Here is a 17,387-nt window from a genome sequence, read left to right on the forward strand (position 1 = left end):
TGATTTGACTTAGTGACCTAGCTTTTTACCCGACATGACCCAGATTAAAACTTGTGCAAGATTTCATGAAAACAAACATTCTGAAAAACTTTCGGGAGGATTGGAGCAAAAAAGTGGCGTCTATGTAAACAGGCTTTTTCTTTGATTTGACCTGGTTACCTAGTGTTTGATCCGACGTGACCCAGATAAAAATTCACCCGAGATTTCATGGAGACAAACACTCTGACCGAGTTTCTATTGAATACACAAGGTTTTTCTTTTATTTGACCAGATGAATCATTCTGATCAAATTTCACGACTATCCAGTCGAAAATGCAGCCCCCACCTCTACTCTATTGCACAAATGAAGTTTTTCTTTGATCGGTTGTCCTAGTTTTTAATCCCAGATGACCCATATTCAAACTTAACCAAGATTTCATCAAGACAAACATTTCTCATGAATTTCTAACTTAAAATGTGGTCGTTAGAGTGTTAACATGACTGTCCTTTGATCTGACCTACTGACCTAGTTTTTAATCCCACATGACCCAGATTCAAACTTGGCCTAAACATTTTCATGAAGACAGGTTCATAAATGTGGCCTCTGGAGTGTTACACGCCTTACTTTGATTTGAACAAGTGACTTCGTTTTGGACCCCCACATAACCGAGATTCAAACTTGACATACAGGACATCAAGACAAACACTCTTACAAATTTTCAAACTGTGGATTCTAGAGTGTTAACAAAACTTTCTACTGACCTAGGTTTTGACACCACATGACCCAGTTTCAACTTAACCTAAAGACTATCTAGACAAACATTCTCACCAAGTTTCATAAAGATTAGGTTACAACTGTGGCTTCTAGAGCGTTAACAAGACAAGGACGACGCAAGACGTACGTTCTACGACGGACGACGAACAATGACAGGTCACAATAGCTCTCCTTGAGCTTAAAACGAGCTATCAAACTGAATTGATTTATTACAGAATGTAACAAAATAATTAGCCTTTAATTTACCTTTTATATTTTATTAACGCATATTTCAGGATATGTGCAAATATTATGGAATTATTTTAATTATACTGAAACTACATTGTCTCACAAATATAATACATAAATAAATATTTGATATAATTATCTACAATTTCAGAACTATTTTAATGTTCATTTACTCTACAAGACAGACATATGAAAGCAAAAAATAACACAGTCTTGAGGTTTAATGTACACCTGGGCAAATTGTTTCATATTATATGTTTCTGCATCAGGCTACTGATCGTTCATTGAATTAGCTTTAGTTGTGTGTGCCAGGTTCAAAATGTATAGCGAATTTGACTGCTTAATTGATTTACAACATCGTAAAATCGTAGGAAGTCTATACTTGACACCTGATTATGATTTTCACCGTAAGGTACCAAATAGCAAAAGCTGTTTGTAAAGCACATATGTCCCCATGATAGCCTGCGGGGGTATTTGTATGATGTCCTTAAGGTTCTTGTCAAGTCCTTTAAAACCATCCCTCGGGTGAATTTTTGTTTTTAGTTTTTACGCCACATATACATAGGTTTATCATATACAATATACCAAACTATTTATAATAAGTAGAAGAAACTTTCAAGACAGGTAATATTTTATTGAATAACACATTTTGTCCTATATCACATGTACTTTGACTGTTCATGTTCTATTTTGTAGAAGATATCAAGCTTCCTTTTGAAAAGTATTTTGTCATTACTTTTATGATTATTGTGTGTCTAGCATATTTCTGCAGGTAGTCCGGGAGTTGAAAGTGTTACAAATAATGTACATTTTAAAAAATACAAAAGTTGCAAAATGAAAGTGAAAGCAGAGCTGTTGATATGACCAAAAACTGCAATATTTCAAAAATATATCTGTGATTTGTTTTGTTAATCAGTTTTCATTTCCCAGAATACCTAGGTGAATATGTTAGACACACGACAGAAACAAATTTAGAGAATAAAATACATGTATGTTTGAAAAAGAACTTTGATATTTTCTACAAATAGAATGTGGACAATCGAAGTACATGTGTTGTAAGACAAAATACATGTTTTCAAACAAGGTGACCTTTACAGAAAGTATTTTCTACCCATTCTGAACAATTCTGTATATACATGTTACGAATATTACAGTTCTGTCATGTATGATTTCCAAAATGAAAATTTACCCGAGGGGTGGTCTCAAAAGTGTTTACATTATCCTTAATCTTTAAGCAAATACTTCTGAATACAACACGGGTCATCTACTGAGTACAGGCATCCATGTTATGACGGACTTTGGGCATACTGAGCCCACAATTTTAGGTCGGAGACCACCAATTTCAACACGTATCGGTAACTTACTGGGAATAAGGTTAGTGTATACCTGTGAATAAGGTTATATTTGTCCGTTCTGAAAGGTTAGTAATGGAAACAAACCCAGAGTTTTGAAAAACTGAAATTTGTTAATGCATTTACAGTATTTTCTCTACACATTTTGAAAAAAAAAAATACTACATTTTATATGAATTGAAAAAAGTTTTATCAAACGAATTTCTCCAGCCGTGCCAATGATGCAAACAGGGTGTTATCTCATTCACCTGAAAATTACTTAAATAAAGTATCATTATTCATGTGTTTTCATCCGATATTTTGGTGGAACTAAGGTACTTCTTGAAAGAAATGTAATTAGATACACATGTTTCAATTAATGTTGTTATGTAAGTCTATGGGAAAATAATTGGTGGTATCTAACCTACATTGACCACAAGCAATCTTCCTGTGAAGATCGACTGTTGTGAAAATAAGCATTCTATAGTTACTGACAGAGACCCACCGACCAATAGACAATGAACTAAACAATATGCACCCTTTTCTTCGAAGAAGACCATTTCATGCATTTAATTAAAATATGCGCGCTTTAATGTATGTATTCTAAAATATATTACGTTTGAAAAGCGTGTAATTCAGTGTGTCTATTCAAACCTATCAGCAACAAAGAAGAGAAAAATATAATACACTAAGTGCAATTCATAAACAAACTGACAATACAAACTTCAATACATAAATCATTTGCACAAGAAAGATCTGAATAAAATTAACACAACCCTTTTTTGGTGGGGATCTCTCAAGCAGTTTAAAAGAACCCCTTTAAATATTAATCTATTATCATTCGGACTTATACGTATGAACAAAACTGTGAAACACATGTCAAAATTATAAACATGTAAAGTCTAGAAAATAATGATGAACAAGTATCACTTCAAATTGATATCAATATCCCAGAAAAAGAAAAAGTAATAAACGTTGTTAGTCTTTTTCCAACAATAGACTTAAACGAAACTTTGGTGTGCAACTCTTAGATGGCCATAGCAGTCACGGCTACTTGTAAAATGCTTCAGACATTTCCAACAGATATGTGCTCCACACTTGCATTTCATATGATCACAGCCATCTATCTTTTCGATTCCATATCCACATTTTGGACATAATTTCCGATTGTGCGGATCTTCGCTCAACCACTTCACAATAGATCCACCATCTTTTCTTGCGCTTTTATACATGGCACATGTAAGACGATCATGCGACTGTGAATGACAGCTGGTACAGATTTTAGTGCGACAGGCGGGGCAATAAAACAGCTCGCCATTAGTGGTCACTCGATAAACAACTTCACAATCGGGAGTGATGCAGTAGTGAAACTCCTCGCTGTTCTTGACAACTAACGATGCCACAGCGGCGTCTAGAAAAGCTTTTCTCTTAATGTTACATATTTTTATCTGTGTATTGATATCTCTTATGACTAGGGCCTTGTTGCAGTCTTCAACGGCGAATACAACAGGAAGTTGTCGATCGGACACAGCAGCCTGGATCTGTGACGCCAGACAAACTTTGCAGTAGGCATGGCCGCAGTTTTAAATAAGTGCATATTACTACACTAGCTCCAAAAACATGATTGTATAGTCATGAAAATAACTTAACAATAGTATAAGTTCAGATATAACAACCATTCCGAAAAGGAAGAAAACAGTATAAAGACCTGTTACAAGTTTGGGCCTTTTTCAAACAATGTACTTAAACGAAACTGTCATGAGCACGACTTAGATGACCATAGCAACCACCACTACTTGAAAAATACTCTAGACATTTCCAACATATGTGTGCTCCACATTTGCATTCCATATGGTCACATCCAGCTGACTTTTCGATTCCAATCCCACATTTTGGGCATAATTTCCGATTGGTCGGATCTACTCTCAGCCACTTCACGATAGATTCACCATCTCTTTTTGCGCTCTTATACATGGCACATGTAAGACCTTCATGCGACTGTGAATGACAGCTGGTACAGATTTTAGTGCGACAGGCGGGGCAATAAAACAGCTCGCCATTAGTGGTCACTCGATAAACAACTTCACAATCGGGAGTGATGCAGTAGTGAAACTCCTCGCTGTTCTTGACAACTAACGATGCCACAGCGGCGTCTAGAAGAGCTTTTCTCTTAATGTTACCTATCTTTATCTGTGTATTGATATCTCTTATGACTAGGGCCTTGTTGCAGTCTTCAACGGCGCATACAACAGGCAGTTGTCGATCGGACACAGCAGCCTGGATCTGTGACGCCAGACAAACTTTGCAGTACGCGTGGCCGCAGTATTCAAGTCGGCACATGTCTGACTCCTCAACGGGACATAAACATATTGGGCAGTCTGGTAATTCTGCTTCTTGAATTTGTACTTTTTCACGTGCAGTCAATTCTGCCCGTATTTCTTTAATCTTGTCTTGTGCTTTCTTAATATCTTCTTCTTTTCCAGTGAGAGTAATTTCATGGGAACGTAGGTTGAAAAATACTTTTGAAATGCCAGTGTCTTTCTTCAGGTCATCAAAACGCAACCCATATTTTACTAGCAGAGCTTTTAATAGTCCGGGTGGATTTTCTTCGCCTTTTAAACGGACTTCTGATTCCATGGCATTTGCATTTTTTGAAATATAATCGTCAATCATTTGTATGGCTTGAACTCTATCTAAAGCTAGCCCTTGAATAGATATCTTCATTTGCCTCTCGTCAACGAAGATGAGTGTCCGTGTTGCCTTCTCTATACGCTGGGCCTGCTGCCTTCCATCTTTAGTGAAAAAAGACTGCATGTTTTCCTTCTCTCCACATTCAAGCGTATCTCCGCCGACAACTGTCTCAACTTGAACTTTTACTTTTGCTAGTTTCTGTGGTGTTATGGCTTTAATATCCACTGAAAAGTTACCTGACTTTAGATCTCTTATTTTTAAAGTTGTTGACGAGTTCTTGTGGACATATCTGTCAACAAGGCGTTTTACATCCTGTCCGACTATGTTATACAGTTTTCTGTTTACATGTACCGTTGCTTTGCACTCTAAAGTGATATCAATAGGATGTCCATCTATGTCTGTACCATCATCAGTCATTGCATTCGCAGTGTCGTAGCATACCTGAGGGTCCGAAAACGATGCAAATGCTATGCACATGACGGTTTGTTGCTTATATTCTCTAACATGTACACGAAATGAATCTCGTTGTGTATACCTTGACATTATTGTTGCAAGTTCATCCTGAACGTGGAATCTTTGGTCGACACTCCAAGGTGCAATATGTCGAGCAATAATTACACGAAATCTATCTCGGCATTCGTCAAGAGAAAGTCCAATGACACGAGCCAGTCCATCTTTTACTTCATCCTCGGTCACATCTCGAGATAATCCTTTAATGAATAAATCTGACTGTTGTTTCGAAAGCGAAACTTGAACGTACGTTCCGTTTATCATTGGTGGTGTCAGTAAAAGTTGTGACATGTCTTCTGGTCGATCTAAATATACAAAACAATGACCTTTTCCCGGTCGTCTACACCATGTCAGCTTCATAGTGAAACCCTGTTGTGGTGCAGAGGTCTGAGATTCGTGCGAAATTGGTATCAATCTTATCTCACATTCGTCGTCCTTGTTTATATCTTCCACAGCGTCTTCAGCGTCGAGCTTATGTGTGAATGTCACTTTACCCCAGAATGGGCTCTGGCTTTGCTTTTTACCTGTCGTTTGCCATATCTGTTCCACTGGTCCATATTCTTCAAGCATTGTTCGAACGCTTTCTTCGTCAAGATCATACATAGAATTGTCTTTCTGTTTTATGTTCAAAACTCTATAATCATTCGGCATAAGTATATCAACTGCTGAGCCGCCTTCGCGTAGAACAGCACGTACACTACTTTTGTCATTACCGATGGGTTCTTCGCGTGACTCGTTGAGTAATTGTTGTGGCGCTGCCTCCAATATCGAGCGAAGCATAGCAGATGCCTGATCTTCATGTTCGACTGTGCAAAATACACTAATTTCTCCACGTTGTTTATCTGCTTCTACAATAATTAAGGAACCATCACATGCCATTCTAATGTCTTCCTCTACTTTTCGTCTGTTCTTATGCATCGGTCCAACAAATTTCCAAAACACATGCTTGCCTACTGGCATTTTTAGGACACGTTTAACTTTCAGACTCATAAGTAACTCCATGTCAATACAAACTTTCCCTTTCTGGATTGCATCTTCGACCACATCGTCTAGCACAGGTGTTACTTCAGTCATAAAATCTGCGGAAGTTTTCAAGACTCTGTTAAAAACGACCCAGCTTGGTTCGAAGCCTAGAGATAATACTGCTGAAGACGGGTGTAACTGGACTCTTTGAAGCCTATTCACAATAAGATATCCTGCGCTTTCGTGTCCAAGGTAGTAACCTAGTTTCGATGTCATGCATTCAAATATGAGATTTTGTACGCGACTATCTGCTTCTTGTGGATCTTTAAACTCATGTTTTATCTTTAATTCCAACTCCTTCTTCAGCACAGTGATCATCTCATTCATCATGTCCCTGACACCCTTCATTGCTTTTCCGTTTATACTATTCGTCTGACACCATTTTCCTTTTGCTCTCTCTTGTACCTTATCCCATTCTCTATATACATTCAACATTGTGAGTAAATCTCCACCTAGATGACAAAACTTCATCTTTCTTGCATCTGCTTCCTTTTTCTCTTCCTGTGTCCCAACTCGGAAAAATATTCCGCTTTGATTGCAACATGATGCCACTACAAGAGCTTCTGTAGTGATTTCCATCTCTACGCCCTTCTTTATAAAAGCTCCAAGTTTTGGTTCAACCGGCAATTTAGCAATCCATTTGCCAAGTTCAGATATACCGGCATCGTCGACTGCACCGATCTCTTTCAGTTCATCTAAAGCTGATATCATGGCCGCCTGAGATGGGGATTGAACGTAATCAAAACTTATTGGATCTACTCCAAGCTCCATTAATTTAAGCATGGCTTGTGAAACCTGTATCCGAAGAATTTCTGGGCTTGCCGCCCTATCCATTCTTTTGTAGTCTTCTAATGTATAAAGCCTGTAGCAAATTCCTGACGAAGTCCTCCCTGCACGTCCTTTGCGCTGATTAGCAGAGCTTTGGCTGACTGATACCACATCCAGAGAATTCATGTTTTTCTTCGGATCAAACCTCATTTCTTTTACAACACCAGTATCTACAACAAACTTAATACCTGGAATGGTAATTGACGTCTCAGCGCTATTGGTAGCAAAAACAATTTTTCGCTTCCCCCTCGGCGTTTTCTCAAAAACCAGCTGTTGTTCTTCCGTTTTAAGCCTACCGTGTAGCTGCAAGCATTGAACATCTGCTTCTCCAATCATTTTCTTAAGTTTTTCTGTGCACCTATCTGTCTCAACAGCAGCTGTTAAAAATACTAGTATGTCACCTTCGGTCTTCTCAGATTGGTGGATTTCAATTGCTTTGTTTAGCGCCTTTCTTTCATAATCTTCGGGAAATGGGGTATCAAAATAGTCATCTTGTTCCCAGAATACATCTACAGGAAATGTTCTCCCAGAAACCTTCAGTACAGGACAATGATCATAGCCGCCAAAATAATCCACAAAGATATCTGGGTCAATCGTTGCCGAAGTTATTACAACCCTAAGATCTGGTCTACTGTTTAAGGCTTCCTTCAGCATACCAAGAAGCAAGTCGGTATGAATACTTCGCTCATGTGCTTCGTCTATAAGAATGCATGAGTACTGTGTTAACATTCGATCCTTTAAACACTCATTTAGTAATATATGATCAGTCATAAACACTACTTTCGTTACCGCTGTCATCTTTGTCTGCATTCCAACTTTGTAACCAACGACCTGACCAACACTTGAGGCAAGTTCTGAGGATACATGTATCGCAAGACTGACAGCAGCAATCTTTCTGGGTTGAGTACACGCAATAAGTCCGTCAGCTTAAACAAAAACAGATAAAAAGAAAATAATTTGAACTTCTAACAACTTTTGAACATCGTTTTTAAACAGGAACTGTAGTATAAACTAGAGGATGCTTTTGTAGAAACTAGAGCTATCACTGAAGGTGATGAATGTACCCCAAGCATGCACTGACACAGTACATTGCAATTTGACGCAATTACGTGAACTTTCTATATATAGACTCTATGTATATAGTATAGTAACAAAAAACAAAGTCCCATAACTCTACAGAATATTTTTCTGAAAGAACCTAACATGCACCATGCACAAGTAAGGTTGGTACTGATCACTTGTGTGAAGTTTCATTAAAGTGTGTGCAAATGTTCGGGAGATTAGGCGCGCACAAGACTGCATATGCAGACTCTATGTATATAGTAAAGTAACAAAAAAACAAAGTCCCATAACACTGCAGAATATTTATCTAAAAGAACGCAACATGCACCATGCACAACTAGGGTTGGTACTGATCACTTGTGTGAAGTTTCATTAAATTGTGTGCAAGGGTTCGGGAGATTAGGCGTGCACAAGTTTGCATATGCAGACTGTATGCATAATTATAGTATATTAACAAAAAACAATGTCCCATAACTGTGCAGAATTGTTTTCTGAAAGAACCTAACTTGCACCATGCACAACTAGGGTTACTACTGATCACTTGTGTTAAATTTCATTCAATTATGTACATGCGAAGTCCCGTAACTCTGCAATTTGTTTTTCTGCAAGAACCTAACATGCACCATGCACAACTACTGTTGTTACTGATCACTTGTGTGAAGTTTCATTAAATTGTGTCAAGGGGATGAGGAGAGTTGGTGCGCACAAGATTGTGTCTACAGACAGACGGACAGACAGCAGACAGACAGACACCAGTATACCCCGCACCCCCCTTACAAGGAGAGGGTGGGGGTAAAACACGCGCATGTCTCCCCCAAAGCATAGTAGTAAAAGGCAAGACGTCAATAGGAGAGAGGAATGAAAATCAAAGAGACACTGATGGTTGGCTTAGAGACTGAAATGCAATAGGGATCAACATGAAACAGGAAGTTTCAACATTCTGGGTCAAGTGGTTCTCAAGTTATTGATCGGAAACGGTTTTCCATGCTCAGGCCCCTGTGACCTTGACCTTTGATGGAATGACCCAAAATCTATAAGGGTCATCTACTCTGCATGTTCAATCATCCTATGAAGATTCAACATTCTGAGTCAAGTGGTTCTCAAGTTATTGATCGTAAACTTTTTTTTCCATGTTCAGGCCCCTGTGACCTTGACCTTTGATCAAATGACCCCAAAACCAATAGAGGTCATCTGCTCTGCATGTCCAATCATCCTATGAAATTTCCCGTGTTCAGACCCTGTGTCCTTGATGGAATGACCCCAAAAACAAGAGTGCCAGAATGTCACAATATACGCCCGTCAAATTTCTTTACACTAGCACCTGTATTTGCAAATGGAATTTTGATTTTGTGGTTGTTTAGTAATTATTGTAATTCTTTTGTTTTTCTAAGTCCACAAAAAACTCCTTACCAGGTAGAGATACCTTAAAATACACCTAAAATTTGAAAGTAACATCTATGTTGTACCACAGAAAAGTGGTCTTGGTTTTTCTCTACGGTCAATTATAAATAAGTTACAATATAAGTTATTTATAGTAACAACTAAGGGAAGTTAATCTTAAAAAAGAAAACAATCCAAAAAAAATTGTAAGTCCACACAAAAATCCTTACCAGGTAGAGATAGGTCAAAATACACCTCAAAATTGGATGTAACATGCATGTTGTACTACAGAAAAGTGGTCTCGATTTTTCCCTGCGACTAGTAATGAAAAAGTTACAATATAAGTAATGTTACACATCAAAATGGTAGCAACGCATTTTTGGTAGTCGCTATCAAAATTCGGCCGAGTTTTGGTAGCGACAAAATGCGTTGCAAGGGTACATATGATGTGTTAAGGATCATGAAATGGAACGTATTTTGGTAGTTTTTTTCTACATCAGGGGCTGTGCTCATTTTTACATTACGCACAAAAGAGAGAGATAAAAGGTGAAAATTTCTCCTATACAAGAGGGCCATGATGGCCCTATATCGTTCACCTGAGTTTACTTGCTTGCTAGAACAAATTTCTTTGCTAAAGCTTCAAAAACAAAAAAAAACTAGGTGAGTAGGTCATGGTAAAGATTATTCAAGATAACAATTGAAATCTGTTAAAAAATTATACAAGTGGGCCAAATCTCTTTACTGTAGCTTCAAAAACAAGAAAGTAGGTCAGGGTTTAGAATATTGGAGAGGAATATTGAAATTTGTATCAAACATTATACACACGGTCCAAATTTCAATGCTGTAGCTTCAAAACAAGAAACCCGCCCGCTTAGCTCAGTAGGTAGAGCGTCGGTCTACGGATCGCGGGGTCGCGAGTTCGATCTTCGGGCGGGGCGTGTGTTCTCCGTGACTATTTGATAAACGACATTGTGTCTGAAATCATTAGTCCTCCACCTCTGATTCATGTGGGGAAGTTGGCAGTTACTTGCGGAGAACAGGTTTGTACTGGTACAGAATCCAGGAACACTGGTTAGGTTAACTGCCCGCCGTTACATGACTGAAATACATTTGAAAAAACGGCGTTAAACCCAAAACAAACAAACAAAAAATCAAAACAAGAAAGTATGTCAGTAGGTCAAGATTAAGACTATTCAAGATGAGTGTTGAAATCTGTATCAAAAATTATACATATGGTCCAAATTTCTATGCTGTTACTTCAAAAATGAAAAAGTAGGTCAGTAGGTCAGTGGTTCCCTGGGTCATGTTTGAACAAACTTGATAGCTGACCTCTAGAAAATACTAAATACCAAATATCTAAGGTCTAGGCCTAACGCTTCTGGACAAGAAGAGTTTTAAATATTTTTCCTTTATAAGTCAATGTAAAACAAGGGACCCCCTGGGCGTGGCATATATTGACTCCAGGGTCATGATTTGAACAATCTTGTTTAAGAACCACTAGAGCATGCCAAATACTAAATATCTAAGCTCTGAGCCTTATAGTTTAAGACAAGAACTTTTTTAAAGGGTTTTCCCTATGTAAGTGTATTTAAACCATGTGACCCCCGGGGCGGAGCCATTTTTTACCCCAGGGGGATAATTTGAATAATCTTGGTGAAGGACTTCTATATGATGCTACATACCAAATATCAAAGCCCTAGGCTATGTGGTTTTGTACAAGAAGAGTTTCAAAATTTTCCCTATATAAGTTTATTTAAACCATGTGACTCCCAGGGCGGGCGCATATTTAACCCTAGGGAGATAATTTGAACAATCTTGTTAGCGGACCACTAGATGATGCTACATATCAAATATCAAAGCCCTAGGCCCTGTTGTTTTGGACAAGAAGATTTCCCTATATAAGTCTATGTAAACCATGTGACCCCAGGGCGGGGCCATATTTGACCCTAGGGGGTTAATTTGAAAAGTCTTGGTAGAGGATCACTAGATGATGCTGCATACCAAATATCAAAGCCCTAGAACCTGTGGTTTTGGACAAGAAGATTTTTTAAGTTTTTCCTTTCGGTTGCCATGGCAACCAGAGTTCTGTATGGAATTCAATTCTTTGAATAAATTTTAAAGAGGACCATCCAAGGTACACCCCTGTGAAGTTTCATCAAAATTGGCCTGGTGGTTTAGGAGGAGATGTTGTTTAAAGGGAAGTGTGGACGGACGACGGACGCCGAACGACGGACGGACGGACGACGGACAGACACCGGACGGTGAGCGATCACAATAGCTTACCCTGAGCACTTTGTGCTCAGGTGAGCTAAACAATGGTGGGGTAGGAGGTTCGGAGTTCCCCTCCCGAGATATAGTTTTCGTATAAAAACCAAAATGTAGATTCCTGAGCGTGTGAAGGGACCTCAAACGACGCTTCCTATGCAATAACATTGTATTGTTTGTTGTTTTAATGTGCTAGTGTTGTCGGAGGGATAGTCCACAGAGATTTTTTAAAGCACGAAAATGTTGAATTCTGTTAAACGAAGTATAAGTGTGAGGATGGCACGTGGGTTCTCCACCTAGATATTTTTTAAAACATCCCACATGAACATAAATTGTGAATTCTGTACGTGTTTTAGGGGTCTTATATATCTGGCAAAAAAGCTCTTTAAGTATATCTTTAAAACACAACGTAAAAGAATGGTAAAATGTGGGCGTGGGCTTACTCGAATAATTTTCCAAAACGTTAGATTTAGATTTTTATTTTGGTGTATAAATGCGAGTCAGTGGTATTTTGGGGTCCTCCCCGGACAACGCATGGAAATGGTAGGTTCGTTCTGTGTGTTTCGATGGGTAAGAAATATATCATTTACTCAGAAATGAAGCTTCCTCCGCAATAAGGTATACAATGTCATGTATCTTATTATTTATCTACATATAAAAATGCGAATGATTTTCTCTAAATATTTATCGCAGATTTTGGCTTTTTTTTCATTTGTATATACGACGTATTATGATAACACCTGCGGCGGGCGGGCGGATCCAAAGTTGTTTGCTATCTAATTTTAGCAGTTCTTATCCAATGTTCACCAGTCTTGGTCAGAATGTTAACATCTCGGGCAAGTTCGATGATCAGCCGGATCGTCCCAGTAGTTCTGGAGGTACGCCCCTTTCAAGGTCAAAAGGTCATGGTCGGATGAGCGACTAAGTTCCATCATGACTCTCTTTGAAATAATATTGTCCATTCTTCACAAAATATTCTTTTTGTAAATCATGAGATTATTATTAATACCGTTTTGCGTTGGATGTGTACTTATCCGAGGAATTTGGCACTACATTTTTGTAAACTATCAAATTGCGATGAGAGTAACGCATTTTGGTAGTGACTATCAAAACTCGGCCGAATTTTGGTAGTGACTACCAAAATGCGTTGCTACCATTTTGAGGTGCAACATAAGCTATTCATAGTAACAACAAAGGGAAGTAAGTCTTAAGAAGGGACCTGCGCATGACACTCCGTTTCATGATGGTGTACAATTGTGCCAAGTTACATCAAAATCCCTCGATGCATGAAGAAGAAAATGCTCCGGACAAAGTCATTCTTGTATCTGACCTTTGGCCTCTAAGTGTGACCTTAACCTTAGACCCAGGGACCTGGTTCTTGCGCATGACACTCCGTCTCGTGGTGGTGAACACTTGTGCCAAGTTATATCAAAATCCCTCCATGCATGAAGAAGAAATGCTCGACAAAGTTTCCATTCTTGTATCCTTTGACCTCTAAGTGTGACCTTAACCTCAGACCCCCGTCTCATGATGGTGAATAACTGTGCCAAGTTTCATCAAAATCCCTCCATGCATGAAGAAGATATGCTCCGGACAAAGTCTGTGGACGCCGCCAGCCCGGCCGCCTGCCCACCAGGGGCGTTCCCATAATACGTCCCGTTTTTCAAACGGGCGTATAACAATATGGGTCATCTACTCCGTAAGCCCTATCATCCTATGAAGGTTGAAGGTTCTAGGTCAAATGGTTCTCCAGTTATTGATCGGAAATGACGTGTGACGGATTCTGGCCCCTGTGACCTTGGATGGGGTGACCCCAAATCAAGATGCATCGTCTACTACGCATGTTAAATCATCCTATGAAGTTTAAACATTCTTGATCAAGCGGTTCTCAAGTTATTGACCGGAAACGCCTTTCCATGTTTAGGCACCTGTGACCTTGGCCTTTAATGGAGTGACCCCAAAATAATAGGGGTCATCTATTTCATAAACCCTATTACCCTATGAAGTTTGAAAGTTCTAGGTCAAATGGTTTTACACTTATTATCGGAAATGAAGTGTGACCGACGGACGGAATGACGGGACGGGCGGACGGACAGGGCAAATAAAATATGTTTACCCCCTACTGGGGAAGACATAAGACTATTTCGTAGTTTGTGCAGTAATACTATACATGATTTCCAATTTAGTATTAGGAAACAAGTGTCTTATGTTTTGTAACAACAACAAATGAATAGATCCTATGCTAGTTTGTTTGGGATTTATTGCCGTTTTTCAACAGTATTTCAGTAAATATTTCAACATTATTTCAGTAACGTTAAACAGTTAACCTAATCAGTGTCCCTGGATTCAGTGCTCTCCACGTTAAATAACTTTCAACTTTTTCCCAAGAATAAGAGATGGCGGAGAAATAATTTCAGACACAATGTTTTTTATCGAATCATCACTGAGAATATACAATTCGCCCGGGGATCGATCGCATGACCCCTTGAGTAATTAATGTGCGCTTTGTGAAAAGTGGGCAGGCGGGACGATCAAAACATGAAATTCAATTCATTTATAAATTGGGTTATAGCATTATAAATATGATAAAGGAAGTAATTAAAAATCTAATACTATATGTCAGCTATAACCATATTAAACTGTTTTACACATAAAACATAAATTTGCTTAACAGGAACGATATTCAAGAAATTCAATCAGAGACAGAGAAGGTCGTAATTAATATCGTACGCAAGTATAACCTGGTTGGTTTAGAGCATGTGTTAAAGGCCATCTTTAGTTACTGATCGGAAACCGTTTTTAGCCTCAAGTTCACAGATACCTTGACCTTTGATCTACTGTTTCTAACCACAATAGGGGTCATCTGCTGACCACGGGCAACGGCCCTATGAAATTTGACGACTGTATGCTAAAGCGTCCTCCAGTTTTCTAGCGGAAACCGTTTCCAGAACACAGGTCACTGTGACCTTGACTTACCGACGCCCCCCTCCCACCCAAAAAAGGGGGATCATTTACTGATCTCAGGCAATCAGCCTATGAAGTTTGAAGACAATAGGACTGTAGGCCAAAGCCTTCTTTAATTATTTGGCAAAATCCATTTTCAGTCTCGGTATCATTGTGGCCTCGACCCTTGACCTACAAGTATGAATAATTTCTTGCATACAATAAAAAGAATTGCTAAGTATTCCGCTAAATGATATGAATGTGCCAACTTGTAATTCCTTTAAGAACACCAACTTTACTGAAATCGGCAGGTGATATCATATTACCATCTCTTGTGACCTGCTGATAAGCCTTATAAATTTTGTGTGCTCAAATTCTTTAAATCAAACTTACAAAACAATAAAGGCAATAAAACAGAAAAAAGCCTGTGTGTAGGGTTACATGAAGGACCCTAAACTTGAGCCCTGTCTCAATTTGCTTTTCATCTTGATTATAAACTATAGTGACGGTAACATTTGTTAAAACTTGTTAATAAAAAGTCCACTATTTATTGCTATATTCACTTTTTTGACTCTTTCTCCATTAAATAAAAATTAGAACAGAAATAAGAGCTGTCGCAGGACAGCAACGCTCGGCTTAAAGAATTTTGGCGGCTATGTAGGGATAAATAGATTCCGACCTTCCCTCTGCCGTTCAGTCCGTCCGTCTGTGCTGATAACTTCATACCACTTCATGCAATTAAGAAATAATATATCACAAACAGTGATGTGTCCTTGAATAAAATCATTGTTTGGAAGTAAGATGTGAAGGAATATAATAATACTAAATACAATAAGCTAAATCCTGATCAGCGTGTGGCCATAACAATATATTAACGAAGTTCTTCAATTTCAACCGGTTATAGCAGTTTTACGTCAACTTTTCCAGTTAGTGTTTGACTGTAACATAGTACCATCAATGTGAAGGAAAGCTATTATCTGCCCTACCCTAAAAGACTCAAACTCGGATAAACGTGTGCCTCTTCACTATAGAGGGATTAGCTTACTAGTATGCATTGATGGGAATGTAACTGATCAGTAAACTCTATTCATAACTTTATCATGACATCAGGGTTTCTAACTGACCAATCAGATAGCTTCATTTTCAAGTACCTGCAAGTTTATAGTGACTTTAGAAATAAATTTCACAATATTTCAGATATCAAATAGACTTTTTGACTGCACATGTCCCAAATGATGCTACGAACTACAAATCTTCGAAGTTTCATTGAAATATTATATGGATTTAATACTCTGATTTTAGTTTAAAATTTGAGATTTTACACAAGGAGTCTACGATAAAGTCCGAGTAAAATGTAATCATTAACCAAGTGAAATTAGTATCATTCCGCAATGTTTCGGACATGTTAAAATTATGAATAGCTCATTTTGTAAACAAGAGTGTCCACTTTTCTGGAAAGTTACGGTGTATTAACAGATGAACAAAACGGTTTTAGAGCAAACAGATCATGCGAGGATCACATATTTACTTCAAATAGTATTATCAGGAACAATTAATCGGTCTTTACATCATTTATAGACTTGAAGAAGTGACAGGGATATGTTACTATACAGTCTGTAACTGAACAAAATTGACGGCAAAATATATCAGTCTATCAAAAATATCTACGCACAGTCTAGTGCTTGCATTCGCATCAATGACTATGTTTCAGACTGGTTTTACTGTTCCATTGGCTTACAACAGAGCTGTAATTTGTCGCCAACATTATTCTCAGTTTTCGCCAATGACCTTGTACAAGTAATTAATGGCACTGACCTCGGAATAACCATGGATGATATAAACGTATCCATTTTGTTACACACAGACGATATCGTGCTCATATCCGACTCAGAGCTTCAATCAATGTTTGACATACTACATAGCTGGTGTAAAACATGGCGTGTTCTGATTAACGCAAACAAATTTAAATGTATACACTTTCTTCGAGGTCGTGCAAATCACAATGAATACACTTTTAAATTTGAAGACAATATTTTAGAAACTGTTGAGCATTATAAGTATCTCGGAGTAGTGTTCCAGGAAAAGAACGACTTTACTCTAATTTGCAAAGCTCTAACAAAAAGCACAGGACGTGCAGTTGGTAGCATCATGAACGATGCATTACCTTAAAGACTTTTGAAAAATTCTATACTACTTGCGTTATTACGGTGCGTCAACATGGGACTTTAAACCATTCCTGAATGTTGAAAATGTTCAGAACAGTGCACTTCGATACTTTCTCGGAGTAAATAGATTTGCTCCCATACTAGCGCTACAGGGAGATACCGGCTGGATCCCAAACTTAAACAGAAATCTTCTTGTAATACTTAGGT

The 17,387-nt window shown here is 38.3% G+C and overlaps 1 protein-coding gene across 2 annotated transcripts in view; it reads right to left on the minus strand.

Moving 5' to 3' along the window:
- Positions 1-3,559: 3,559 nt before the first annotated feature.
- Positions 3,560-17,387, minus strand: part of LOC123554061 (uncharacterized) — a 38,165-nt gene continuing 24,337 nt past the window's right edge. For both annotated transcript variants that reach the window (XM_045343934.2, XM_045343935.2), the window contains exon 4: positions 3,560-8,291. In XM_045343934.2, coding sequence (XP_045199869.2) covers positions 4,057-8,291 — 4,235 coding nt within the window. In that variant the 3' untranslated portion in view covers positions 3,560-4,056. The remainder of the gene's footprint in view (positions 8,292-17,387) is intronic.

This window comes from Mercenaria mercenaria, chromosome 7, assembly GCF_021730395.1.
Source record: "Mercenaria mercenaria strain notata chromosome 7, MADL_Memer_1, whole genome shotgun sequence".
Classification (NCBI taxonomy): domain Eukaryota; kingdom Metazoa; phylum Mollusca; class Bivalvia; order Venerida; family Veneridae; genus Mercenaria; species Mercenaria mercenaria.